A 13,061-nucleotide genomic window follows, 5' to 3' on the forward strand; every position below is an offset into this window, starting at 1 on the left:
AGGAGGAGGAGGAGGCCGACCGCCGGCGGCAGGAGGCGGAGGGGAGGATGATGGAGCTCGCGCGGGCGTGCGGCGAGCTGGGGACGCCCCCGTCCCCCCAGCGCCGTTCGAGCGCGCGCCTGCGGCGGCCGGAGGCGCCGCCGGCCACGCAGACGCAGGTATGCCATGCCGCCACTCAGTCCGAACCTCTTCAGCCCAACATCCCTAGCTTGGTTGGAAAATCTTGGCAGATTCCTAATGGTGGATCGTCTCAACCTGGATCATGTTTCCATGTTTATCAAAGCACATTGACAAGATACATTTTTTCCTCATAAAAAAAAGAGATTGGGGCTAATGTGCTGTGCTGCTTCTGAACTTCCACATGTTCAGGCCCTGAACTTCCTCTTCTGACCGCTTCAATGTTTTTGCAGTGTGATGAGTTGGTGAAGAGATCCACCAAGAGGAAGAGACCTCGTAGCACCGCGTATGAAAACGAAGCTGATATGGAGCGCCAGGAGGCGGAGGGGGGGATGATGGAGCTCGCGCGCGCGTGCGGCAACCTGGGGACGCCCCCGTCCTCGCAGCGCCGTGCGAGCGCGCGCTTGCGGCGGCCGGAGGCCACTCCGGTATGCTATGCTGCTACCCTGAACCTCTTCAGTCCCTCATGACTAGTTCAGTTCGAATCTTTGCGGATTCCTGACGGCGGACCGGCTCAACCTGGAGCATGTCTTCATCATGTTTATTAAAGCACACCGATAATAAGATACATTTCTTGTAAAAAACGATTGGGGCTAGAATGGTTGCATTGGTTTTTCCTCTTCTGAACTTCCACGTGTTCAGGTCCTGAACTTCCCGTTCTGCTCCATTGTTTTTGCAGCACGAGTTCGTGAAGAGATCCGCCAAGAGGAAGAGAGCTCGTGGCACTGTGTATGAAAATGAAGCCGATGTGAAGCTTAAGCGGCGATTCAACAACACCATCAGGTGCTCACTCAAGGAGTTCTTCGAGTGCGCGGAGCTGCTCAAGGACCGGCACGTGGCGAGGGTCCGCAAGGCGGGGTTCGGCGCCATGCTGGACGGCAAGGTCAGGGGGCTCATTAGCCGGCCTCTCATCGGCTTTCTCATGGGCAAGATAGACCCAGCAACCATGACAATGAAGCTAGGGGAATCAAAGGTGATTGCTATTACCAGCGACGCCATTCACCACCTTTTTGGCCTGCCTCAAGGAGGGCACACGGCCCCGAGGCCTTCGGAAAGTGGCTACGACAATGCAGTGATGAAGCTGAAGGTAGAGCTCGGGTTTAAAAGGTCTGATAACGTCATGACGAGGGATCTGCGGGGTCTGCTTAAGCGGCTGGTGGAGGACGAGGAGAAAGATGAGTTGGCACTCAAGGTTTTTTTCTTGGTCGTTTTCATGAAGGTGATCTGCCCGGGGGCCTCCGCGCGCGTCTCTAGGGAGGCAGCAATGCTGGAAGATCTGGATTTTGATAAGATGGCGGACATGGATTTCTGCCAGCTGCTTGTCGACGAGCTGCAGAGAGCGGTGGTGAGGTATCAAAGTGGCAAGGCTATCACGGGCTGCGCCATCGCGCCCCTCTTGATCTACCTTGATTGCTGCAACTTGAGGAAAGTTTCTGAGTTGGATACGCGGACGCCTCGAACCCATTTCATGACCGTTGATAACCTTAAGAAGATAGCCAGCGCCGACTTGATTGAAAAGGGGGGTCCTGATCCCCAGACCTGGCTTTACGGCAAATTACCGGTGAGTTTACTTACTTGATATGCTTTTGGACTTCTTCCCTTATTAGCAGTCTGTACTTCCCTTGTTCATCATCATCCTTTTGTTTTGTTTGGTTCGATGTAACCTTATGTTGTTGCTTTTTTCAGTGGAAGGCTCATAAGGACATAGTGTACTATGGATTAATTGTTGAACCAATCTGTTCTGTCCCACCAATTGCCGTGCCGGATCTTCGCGCCGCCAAGAGGATGCCGTCTCTCGGCTCGGAGACAACGGGGAAGGAGGAGGAGGTCGACCGCCACCGGCAGGAGGCGGAGGGGAGGATGATGGAGCTCGCGCGCGCGTGCGGCGAGTTGGGGACGCCCGCGTACCCCCAGTGCCGTTCGAGTGCGCGCCTGCGGCGGCCGGAAGCACCGGCGGCCACGCAGGTATGCAATGCGGCCACTCTGAACCTCTTCAGTCCAACATCCCTAGCTCAGTTGGAACCTTTGCGGGTTCCTAATAGTGGACCGTCTCAACCTGGATAATGTTTCCATGTTTATTAAAGCACATTGATAAGATACATTTTTTTCTTATCAAAACAAGATTGGGGCTACTGTGCTGCATTGGCTTTCCTCTTCTGAACTTCCACATACTCAGGTCCTGAACTTCCTGTTCTGCTCTAATGTTTTTGCAGTACGAGTTCGTGAAGAGATCCACCAAGAGGAAGAGAGCTCATAGTACTGCATATGAAAATGAAGCCGGTATGAAGCTTAAGCGGGGATTCAACCAGACCATCAGGTGCTCCCTCAAGGAGTTCTTCGAGTGCGCCGAGCTGCTCAAGGACCGGCACCTGGCGAGGGTCCGCAAGGCAGGGTTCGGCGCCATGCTGGACGGCAAAGTCAGGGGGCTCATTAGCCGGCCTCTCATCGGCTTCCTCATGGGCAAGATAGACCCGGCAACCATGACACTGAAGCTGGGGGAATCAAAGGTCGTCGCTATCACCAGCGATGCCATTCACCACCTTTTCGGCCTGCCTCAAGGAGGGCACACAGCTCCGAGGCCTTCGGAAAGCGGCTACGACAAGGCAGTGATGAAGCTGAAGCTAGAGCTTGGGTTTAAAAGGTCTGATATCATCATGACAAGGGATCTGCGGGGTCTGCTTAAGCGGCTGGTGGATGACGAGGAGAAGGATGACCTGGCGCTGAAGGTCTTTTTCTTGGTTGTTTTCATGAAGGTGATCTGCCCGGGGGCCTCCGCACGCATCTCTAGGGAGGCGGCAATGCTGGAAGATCTGGATTTTGATAAGATGGCGGACATGGATTTCTGCCAGCTGCTTGTCGATGAGCTGCAGAGAGCGGTGGTGAGGTATCAAAGCGGCAAGGCTTTGTGGCAGGCTATCACGGGCTGCGCCATCGCGCCCCTCTTGATCTACCTTGATTGCTGCAACTTGAGGAAAGTTTCTGAGTTGGATACGCGGACCCCCCGTACCCATTTCATGACCGATGATAACCTTAAGAAGATAGCCAGCGCTGACTTGATTCGAAAGGGGGGTCCTGATCCTCAGACCTGGCTTTACGGCAAATTACCGGTGAGTTTACTTGATATGCTTTTGGACTTCTATCATTAGTAGTCTTGTACTTCCCTTTTTGTTTGGTTTGGTTCTAAGTAACATTATGTTTTGTTTTTTTGCAGTGGAAGGCTCACAAGGACATAGTGTATTATGAATTAATTGTCGAACCAATTTGTTTGGTGATGCCAATTGCAAGAGGTGCCCAGATCCGGCATTCATCGTTGAAGAAGACCATTGGCCCCCAAGGGGCAGTGGCTGATGACGCTCCAGCTCCAGCCGTGGCAGGCAGCAGTAATGGCGTCGCTCCTGAGTCCGAGAAGAGCAATGATAATGTTGCAGCTACAGCCCTGAATCAGATCGACGTGCTGCTGGCAAGAGCATGCGATCTATCGCGCCAAGTGCCTACTTCAAGTGCCCGACTCAGCCACACCGAAGGCATTCTTCCACCGGGGCACGGTTTTGATGCTGAAGCCGCGAAGCAGGGCCTCTCGAAGGAAGCCGCACTTCTCTACCCAGGCACCGAGGCCTTTCTGGATCCCCGTGCCGCCAAGAGGATGCCGTCTCTCGGCTCGGAGACGGCGGGGGAGGAGGAGAAAGTCGACCTCCGGCGGCCGGAGGCGGAGGAGACGATGGTGGAGCTCGTGCGCGCATGCGGCGAGCTGGGGACGCCCCCGTACCCCCAGCGCCGTTCGAGTGCGCGCCTGCGGCCGCCGGAGGCGCCGGCAGCCACACAGGTATGCTACTACTCGAACGGTCAAACCTCTCTACTCCCACATCGCTAGATCAGTTGCAAATCTTCACGGATTCCTGATGGTGGACCGTCTCTACCTGGAGCATGTTTTCATGTTCAAAGCACATTGATAAGATACATTTCTCATAAAAACATGATTTTCCTCTACTGTGTTGCATTGATTTTCCTCTTCTGTACTTCCACATGTACAGGTCCTGAACTTCCGCTTCTGACTGCTCTTGTTTTTGCAGTACGAGTTCGTGAAGAGATCCGCCAAGAGGAAGAGAGCTCGTAGTACTGTGTATGAAAATGAAGCCGATATGAAGCTTAACCGGGAATACAACAAGACCGTCAGGTGCTCGCTCAAGGAGTTCTTCGAGTGCGCGGAGCTGCTCAAGGACCGGCACCTGGCGAGGGTCCACAAGGCGGGGTTCGGCGCCATGTTGGACGGCAAGGTCAGGGGCCTCATTAGCCGGCCTCTCATCGGCTTCCTCATGGGCAAGATAGACCCAGCAACCATGACAATGAAGCTCGGGGAAGCAAAGGTCGTCGCTATCACAAGCGACGCCATTCACCACCTTTTCGGCCTGCCTCAAGGAGGGCACCCTGCCCCGAGACCTTCAGAAAACGGCCACGACAAGGCAGTGATGAAGCTGAAGCAAGAGCTCGGGTTTAAAAGGTCTGATAACATCATGACGAGGGATCTGCGGGGTCTGCTTGAGCGGCTGGTGGAGGACGAGGAGAAAGATGAGTTGGCGCTCAAGGTTTTTTTCTTGGTTGTTTTCATGAAGGTGATCTGCCCGGGGGCCTCTGCGCGCGTCTCTAGGGAGGCGGCAATGCTGGAAGATCTGGATTTTGATAAGATGGCAGACATGGATTTCTGCCAGCTGCTTGTCGATGAGCTGCAGAGAGCGGTGGTGAGGTATCAAAGCGGCAAGGCTCTGTGGCAGGCTATCACGGGCTGCGCCATCGCACCCCTCTTGATCTACCTTGATTGCTGCAACTTGAGGAAAGTTTCTGAGTTGGATACGCGGACCCCTCGAACCCATTTCATGACCGATGATAATCTTAAGAAGATAGCCAGCGCTGACTTGATTCAAAAGGGGGGTCCTGACACCAAGACCTGGCTTTACGGCAAATTACCCGTGAGTTTACTTACTTGATATGCTTTTGGACTTCTTCTTGGATTAGCAGTCTGTACTTCCCTTGTTCATCATCATCCTTTTGTTTTGTTTGGTTCTAAGTAACCTTATGTCGTTGCTGTTTTTTCAGTGGAAGGCTCATAAGGAGATAGTGTACTATGAATTAACTGTCGAACCAATCTGTTCTGTCCCGCCAATAGCAAGAAGTGCCCAGCTCCGGCGTTCAACGCCGAAGAAGACCATGGACCCCCAAGGGGCTGCGACCGATGATGATCCAGCCCCAGCCGCGGCGGGCAGCGGCAACGGCGCCGCTCCCGAGCCCGAGAGGAGCCCTGAGAATGCCGCAGCCACAGCCCTGAGTGAGATCGACGTGCTGCTGGCAAGGGCATGCGACTTATCATGCCAGGTGCCCACCACAAGCGCCCGGCTCAGCCGCACCGAGGGCATCCTTCCACCCAGACACGGTTTTGATGCCGAGGCCGCGAAGGAGGGCCTCTCGAGGGAAGCCGCGCTCCTCGACCATCTGCAGAAGGCCACGTTCCACCTCCGCTCTTCGTTCGCCCTTTTCAAGAGCGTGCAGGACGACCGGTGCGGGCCGTACGAAGACGAGGCGAAATCGTTCGCCAAGCGGATGGCGGAGCAAGAGGCTGCTGCTGCTGCTGCGGCTCGAGGAAGCGAAAGAGAGACGGAGGCGCCCGCCGACGAGGTCAGTTTCGTGGCGTATTTATTATATATGAACATTGGCGCTGCTCTTTCTTTCCTTGTGCACGAAATGTGTGTGCTTCCTGATGCCTGGGTTTATGAATTTTGCTTGCTGCATCGGTTGTTTCTCCTTCTGTGCGCAGCAGTTTGAGGAGGATGTTGATGATCACTTCATGTCCTGCGACGATGAGGATGACGTGGAGGAGGAGGAGGAGGAGGCCGCGTCCCTGGTCTCCACTCCCCCGCAGGACCTGACGGACGACGACGACAAGGATCCCGACTACGCGGGGTAGCCCCCGCGACGATGAGGCTCCCGGTGGAGCAAACGAAGAGGAGAATGCCGAGAATGCGCCCACGGATCTTGCTCCGACCGACCGACGGAACCAGTGGAGATAACTGTAGAATCGACTTGGTAAATCGGCTATGTGTTTGCCATGTACTGCTAGGCGTTAGTGTCACTGAATCTTGCGGGTGCTGTTTGTTCTTGAGCTGCCGGTGTTTTGCTCCTTCCGTAAATCTCCGTCTTGTTTGTTGCTGAATAACTGAGCATGGGAAGATGTCGGTTTTCTTAGGCCTTGTAAAATGCAAGGTGCTGAGGAGAGGTGCTCGGAGAAAAAAAATATATCATGCTTTTCTTAAGCATCGGTGTTTATTTGTACAGGGCGGACACTTAGCTAGGCGTCTCTCATCTAGAAATAGACACTGATGCTTTAGAAAAACCCGATTTATTTTTCTAAGCACCTAATATTGTACAAGCCCTTATACAACTGGGAGGTATTGTACAAGCCCTTGTACAACTGGGAGGTATTGTACAAGCCCTTATACAACTGGGAGAGGGCGGCAGTTTGGAACGTTTTTGCAGGCAGTTTTGAAAATGTCGATCAAATGGGTGGCATGAGAAGAGGGTCAATTTTTTTTTCACTTTTCATGTGACCGGCCATGGATTTTTGTGTTTTGCAAAAAAGAAAAATGGACGGATTTTTCATTGGCCCAGGGGATGAAAATGGATTTTGGTTCACACCTACACCCCTGCCCGTTTCTTCTTCCTCTTCTTCCTCTTCCTCCGCACGAAATAGGAAGTCAGTAAGAAACGAGGGGACGAAACCTGCCCCTGCCCTCATCCGGGCACAAAAATGAAGATGTTGATTACTACAATAAGGCTTGCTTCAGTGCTTTTAGGGCATGTACATTGGTTGATAAGATAGTTTTATCTTAAGTCTTGCATGTGATTTAGAGATGGCAATTTTTTTTGCCTACAATGGGTCATCTTTTAGCCTTATCTTCAATAACTATCAATTCCTAAAAAAATGGTGAGACATATTGTGCTAAGAGATCACCTCTTGTCTTCTCTTAAATAAGAGAAGACAAGCCTTTTCTTATGAGTTCTTTCTCCTCCATCTCATCATCTATCCTACGTGGCACTTCTAAGATAGCACCATTGTACATGCCCTTAGTTGTTGCTAGGTGATCACTATACTGCTTTTTTTAGTTGTTGATTTTTTTGGCAACGCTAGGCGTCGGCATGCCAGCCCAAATAGTTCGGCCGGTTGAGCCCTAGCCGTTCGATCCAGCGAGCAGTTGTCCGATCTACACGTTGACTTCCCCCTCTCCTTCCTCTCCGCGCGCAGCACGAGCGTTGCTCCCTGTCTCCTGGACGTCCTCTTGGCCTGCCAGCAACCACCCCCTCACTTGCACCCCCTCTCTCCGCTACTCCCACGCTGCTGGATGCCGCACTCGCCGCCGGTCGCCACCGTCTTCTCTCATGTTTTTCGCCAGATCCACGCATGCAGCAAAACTTCGCCCGTGGGTTATTGCAGCTCCCCCTCGCTGGTGATGGTCGCGGCTTCGGCAACACCAGTCGCTGGTTGCATGCAGCTCCCATGGCCGCACATTCCCGCTTTCTGTTGAACGGTCGTCCCAAACGGAGACAACGGTGGTAGCAGAAATGTCAAGTCACTGTCGTAGCTGGATGTAGGTCACTGTTGCAGGTAGCAGCCATTGCGTCTAGAAAAAGAATGGATGTACTAAAAGTCGTTGCCGAATGTAGCAAAAACCCGACGCTTACAGCAAAAAAGTCGTCGTCGTCGTCGTCGCAGGTCGAGCTTGGTCGTGATGGATGTAGCAAAACGTGATGTTGGTTGTAGCAAAACCGCGACGCCGACTGTGTGTTGTAGCAAAACGTGACGCCGGTTGTAGCAAAAATACTATGCCGGTTGTCGCAAAATGTAATGCCGGCTGAAGCATGTAGCAAAAAACCGCAACGTTAGTTTTTTGATAGGACCAGCGCCGCCCCGTCCTCGCCGTCCAGCGCGTGCCCGTGGTTGCAGGCTTGCAGCTCTGGTTGCTGCGCCCTGATAGATGGTTCCCGTAGCTTCGCCGGCGGCGACTCGAAGCCGTAGTTGGGCGGAGGCCACGACTAAGATCCGAGGGTTGCAGACGGCCATGGCCGCGGCGAGCTAGCGGGGATACAAATTGAGGAGGAGGATGGGGGAGGGGCTCGTCGACCATGAAGGGGAGGCGGCGTTGGGCGCCGTCGCACGCTGGCACTCGCCGCCGGTGAGAGAGCTTCTGGAGGTTGCGAGCAGCATGGGGAAGGTTGTGGTGGAGCAGAGCCGCGATGGGCTGGAGGCGGAAGAAAAGGAGGAAAAGTCGCACGGGCCCCGCCATATACACGCGTCTCGCGCAGGGTGGTTGTTTCCGTGTCACGTAAGCCAGCGTGGCGCGCGAGCGGTGGAAAGTTCGGCCGACGCACCGGCTCCAAACGTTTACCCTTGTTTTTTTGATTATCTGTACTGCCTTGACAGACGATGAATAGAGCGGAAGTTTTTCTTTAAAAAAAATAACTTGTGTTTCACACTTTTTTCCCATGGGATAGAGTTCATTTTTTCGCAACCCCTTCTTCTTCTTCTTCTTCCTCTGCACGAAAGAAGCCGTACTGTAGTCCAGCAAGAAACGGAAGATGCGGAGGCTTAGGGTTCAGCTCCCATGGCGGCTCCCCGGCCCCCACCGCCTGCTCCGCCTCTCCCGCCGCCTCCACGCCTCCGCCGGCTCCGGCGCCGGCGCCGGCGCCGCCCAAGGTATCCATCCGTCCGCCCATCTGTCTGTCTCCCCCCACCCACAACTTGTCATACCCGCCGCGGATTCTGCGCCGCCGCCGCCGCCGACTGCGTTTCCCGTCGGGGCATCCGCGAATGCGACGCTGCCGCTGCCGCTGCTGCTACTAGCTTCCGGGCGGGCCGTGTAGGGACTAGCGACCGTCGCAGAGTTCGCTCCGCTGCTCTGGACCTGGACGACTCCCGCGGACTCTGCGCCGCCGCTGCCCACCGCGGTGCTGCTCCCTCAATCCTGCTCATTTTAACCTCCCCCTCTCCCTTTTTGGGCTTCGATTTGAGCAGCAAGTTCAGTGATACAGCTGAAACACACATGTTGCTTATTTAGTCACTCTACATCTCTGAAGCCCGTCAATTTTTTCGTCTGTTTTGTTGTGTTTCCCAGCCGTCTCAGGGTGTGTCAGTGTCACTGCTGATTGTTTGTGCGTGCTTGCCCCTGTCGGTTTTCAGGCAAGTTCCTTCTGCCCGGCGCCTCGGCGGCGGTCCTTCTCATGCTCGGCGTTCTGCACGCCAAGCGGATGTACGATGACAAACAGGTAGGTAATCTGTGCAGGCTTCAACAATGTGTGTGCAAAACATCAACACCAACATCTTGTTCAATGCGTCAATGCGTGTGACGCTTTCTTTCATGAGTTATTATAGCTCGTCGAAAGGAAGGAGCAGGGAATCGAGCCGGAATTCTCGCCAGATCTTAAGGTGCTCTTGTTGCTACTAGAACTGCCTGTCTTCGTTTCTCTTGAAATTCGACACATGGCTGCGAGATGACGCCGTTTTTAATACAGGCTTCGTTTCTGAGGCTTCTACCGCTGCGTTCCATGTCGCGTGTCTGGGGATCCTTGATGGAAGTGGTGCGTATTCTTTGCTGCTACAGAAATTGTGTCTATTCTTTCACTGCTTGATTAATGATTCAGTTTAATTTCTTGCAGGAGGTTCCAGTGTTTATGCGTCCTGCTATCTACAAAGCATGGGCCAGAGCATTTCACTCCAGTATGTATTCTTGTGTTGTGATGTGTTCTTAATCTACAGGCTGTTAGGCAAAATTTAGTTCTCCAGTCTCTGACTGATTTGGCTTTCAACGCATATAATTCTTGCAGTCTATCATCTAATATTAGTTAGTTTGTTTAAATGAATAATGTACAAGAAGCTTGATACTAGTATGTAGCAGCGCCAACAAAACAAGTTCTTCAGAAAATTTTAAGCAAGTACTAGCGCTTAGTGGCATATATCTGGTTTTCTTCTCTCGTCTCTACTGTGTATGATGAAATCTGGATATTTATTATGCTTATATTTGAGAAACTTCATGTTCATCTTTGAAACGAGATATTGGCTGTTCCATACTGTAGATTTGCAAGAACCTGCTCTGCCCTTGGAAGAATATCCTTCTTTACAGGCATTCTTCATCCGCAGTCTCAAAGAAGGGTCAAGGCCTATCGATCCAGATCCAAATTGCCTGGTAACTGGTAACTATATATTATTCCGCTATATGTCTAATGTCGTGATGGTTACAGTCAAGACTTATCTGATCTGTGTGTGGAATTCTATAATTAGGTGAGTCCTGTCGATGGGAAAGTTTTGCGGCTTGGACAGCTCAGGGGTCCAGGAACCATGATTGAGCAAGTCAAAGGCTTTTCTTATCCTGTTTCTTCTCTTCTTGGTGCTAGTTCATCGCTTCATGATGCCACAGAAGAAGATATTTCTGGAGAGCCAACAGAACAAAATGTGCCTGAGAGCTCGAATGCAAAATCATGGTGGCGAGTATCTGTGGCTTCACCTAAACTTCGGGATCGAACACTGCTGAGGTATTCATAATTAGATTTAGAAGTGACATATCTGAGATAATTGTATAAGCTGGTTTAGGAAAGGCAAGCATAATAGAAACCCTTTGATTTGTAGGGATGTTTTGCCCACCTTTTGGAAATTTTGGCCTTCTGAGTGTTTCAACTACCATGCCTGTAGAAGCCCTTTCACAAGTGCACTTTATATCTGAGATGTATATGCTGTCCTGTTAATTGATGCTTCCAAGTACATATATGCAGTCATGTTTGATTTACTGGCATTTACTTATGTTCCAGTATACCCTTTCCACTTGAAATTTGCTTTAGTACATGCATGGGCTCTGTTCTTGTGGTATTGCCCATGACATCTGTGTTTTTGTACAGAAATCTGGCTGCATTGTTCATTTCCAGATTCTCACTAACAAAAACTTTTTTCTGTCATTGTTCAGATTTTTTTTACAAAACTTATTTCTCTTTTGTGTACTTTACTACTTTTTGTCTCTTCAAGTTGTTGTGTTACTGTTAAATGCCTCTCAGCACATGTTACTGAATGTGCTCATTTCAACTAATAGTCGATATTGACTTCAACTCCTACTTGCCAGCCCGAAGAGGGGGATCTTTTATTGTGTCCTGTATTTACACCCTGGTGATTATCATCGAGTACACTCTCCTGTTGATTGGAGTATTTTCAAACGTCGACATTTCTCAGGTTTGTGTTTATTTTATTTTGCAGTGTACTACCTGTGAAACTTTGTGGGAACTTGAGTATTACAAACATGTTGTGTTTTCAGGTAATCTTTTCCCAACAAATGAACGTGCTGTGCGGACCATCAGAAACTTATATGTCGAGAATGAAAGGGTAATTTCACCATCTTACCTATTTTAGCATTATGTGATAAATGCTGGTGAACTATAGCAGAGCTGTTTATTTTCAATCTTTCATTGACACTACTGTTCTTACTGAACCTGTCACTGTTGACGATAGGTGGTACTTGAGGGTCAATGGAAAGAAGGTTTTGTTGCAATTGCAGCAGTTGGTGCCACTAACGTTGGCTCCATCAAAGTACTTCTGCACGACATCTACGCAAATCTGGACCAGTCCTAATTATGCATCAGAAGGATTTCTATACATGTTACTAATGAATTGTACTGTTTCCAGCTGCTCATCGAACCGGAGCTGAGGACAAACGGTCCAGGGTCAATGATACTTCACTCCCAGCCTTACGACGAGCGTGTTTATGAACCTGAAGGCACTGGCATGATGGTTAAAAAGGGACAAGAGGTGAACGCAGCCCCCATTTTCACCGATGCCTTACTTGATAAATTGCTTTGGTACTTGAGCTATTTACTGATGTGCTGCATCTCAAGAGCAAGTTCTGATGCCCGTCCCGCCATTTCCAGGTAGCAGGATTCAACATGGGGTCGACCGTGGTCGTCGTATTTGAAGCGCCCCTGTCCAAGGCGAGGGAGGACGGGACGGTCTCATCGGATTTTGGCTTCTGCGTCAAGGCTGGCGATAGGATTAGGGTTGGAGAAGCCATTGGTCGATGGAGCCGATCGTAGCGCTGGTTTAGTTCCACCATAGGAGTAGCCCATTTTCCAGCTTGGAGTTTGCATTCCGTCCTGGAAGGGAAATGTTATTTTGTGGAGAATGCTGGTAGTTCAGAGGGGTTGAGAAAATCGTGTCGTGTTCTGAATTTTGAGAAACGCTTTTACTCGGTAGTGCTACAAAATCTCTCTGAAACATGAAAAATGGATCAAAACATATCGTCCCTACTGTTCATATATTGTACTCCTATTGATAGTTTCTTAATCACCAGTTCTGGAGGGCAGAGCCAAGTCATCCCTTGAGGCCTGCACAACCACCGTGGCCAATTAGAAGTCTTCACTCATACTCCCTCCGTCCCTACAAAGTACAAAGTTGAGTCATTTATTTTTGGGACCGAGGGAGTATTTGAGAATTTTTTTCATAAAGGACCACATGTGCCAATGAATTGCCAAAACGGAACAACTCCAAAGACCATTGACAAAAGAACTGGTTTATTTTTGGAACCGAGGGAGTATTTGAGAATTTTTTGCATAAAGGACCACATGTGCCAATGAATTGCCAAAACGGAACAACTCCAAAGACCATTGACAAAAGAACTGGTTTATTTTTGGAACCGAGGGAGTATTTGAGAATTTTTTGCATAAAGGACCACATGTGCCAATGAATTGCCAAAACGGAACAACTCCAAAGACCATTGACAAAAGAACTGGTTTATTTTTGGAACCGAGGGAGTATTTGAGAATTTTTTGCATAAAGGACCACATGTGCCAATGAATTGCCAAAACGG

The 13,061-nt window shown here is 50.7% G+C and overlaps 1 protein-coding gene across 1 annotated transcript in view; it reads left to right on the forward strand.

Moving 5' to 3' along the window:
* LOC119293046 overlaps positions 1 to 12,544 on the forward strand; it is an 18,019-nt gene extending 5,475 nt beyond the window's left edge. Inside the window, exons 5-24 of the mRNA XM_037571648.1 lie at positions 411 to 605; positions 857 to 1,738; positions 1,864 to 2,142; positions 2,391 to 3,284; positions 3,389 to 4,000; positions 4,248 to 5,141; positions 5,269 to 5,844; positions 5,984 to 6,132; positions 8,787 to 8,917; positions 9,401 to 9,486; positions 9,593 to 9,646; positions 9,733 to 9,798; positions 9,877 to 9,937; positions 10,294 to 10,403; positions 10,499 to 10,749; positions 11,328 to 11,434; positions 11,517 to 11,584; positions 11,711 to 11,788; positions 11,885 to 12,007; positions 12,127 to 12,544. Of these exons, the coding sequence (XP_037427545.1) occupies positions 411 to 605; positions 857 to 1,738; positions 1,864 to 2,142; positions 2,391 to 3,284; positions 3,389 to 4,000; positions 4,248 to 5,141; positions 5,269 to 5,844; positions 5,984 to 6,132; positions 8,787 to 8,917; positions 9,401 to 9,486; positions 9,593 to 9,646; positions 9,733 to 9,798; positions 9,877 to 9,937; positions 10,294 to 10,403; positions 10,499 to 10,749; positions 11,328 to 11,434; positions 11,517 to 11,584; positions 11,711 to 11,788; positions 11,885 to 12,007; positions 12,127 to 12,288 (5,778 nt within the window). The 3' untranslated portion in view covers positions 12,289 to 12,544. The remainder of the gene's footprint in view (positions 1 to 410; positions 606 to 856; positions 1,739 to 1,863; positions 2,143 to 2,390; positions 3,285 to 3,388; positions 4,001 to 4,247; positions 5,142 to 5,268; positions 5,845 to 5,983; positions 6,133 to 8,786; positions 8,918 to 9,400; positions 9,487 to 9,592; positions 9,647 to 9,732; positions 9,799 to 9,876; positions 9,938 to 10,293; positions 10,404 to 10,498; positions 10,750 to 11,327; positions 11,435 to 11,516; positions 11,585 to 11,710; positions 11,789 to 11,884; positions 12,008 to 12,126) is intronic.
* Positions 12,545 to 13,061: the final 517 nt, after the last annotated feature.

This window comes from Triticum dicoccoides, chromosome 4B (assembly GCF_002162155.2).
Source record: "Triticum dicoccoides isolate Atlit2015 ecotype Zavitan chromosome 4B, WEW_v2.0, whole genome shotgun sequence".
In the NCBI taxonomy this organism is placed as follows: domain Eukaryota; kingdom Viridiplantae; phylum Streptophyta; class Magnoliopsida; order Poales; family Poaceae; genus Triticum; species Triticum dicoccoides.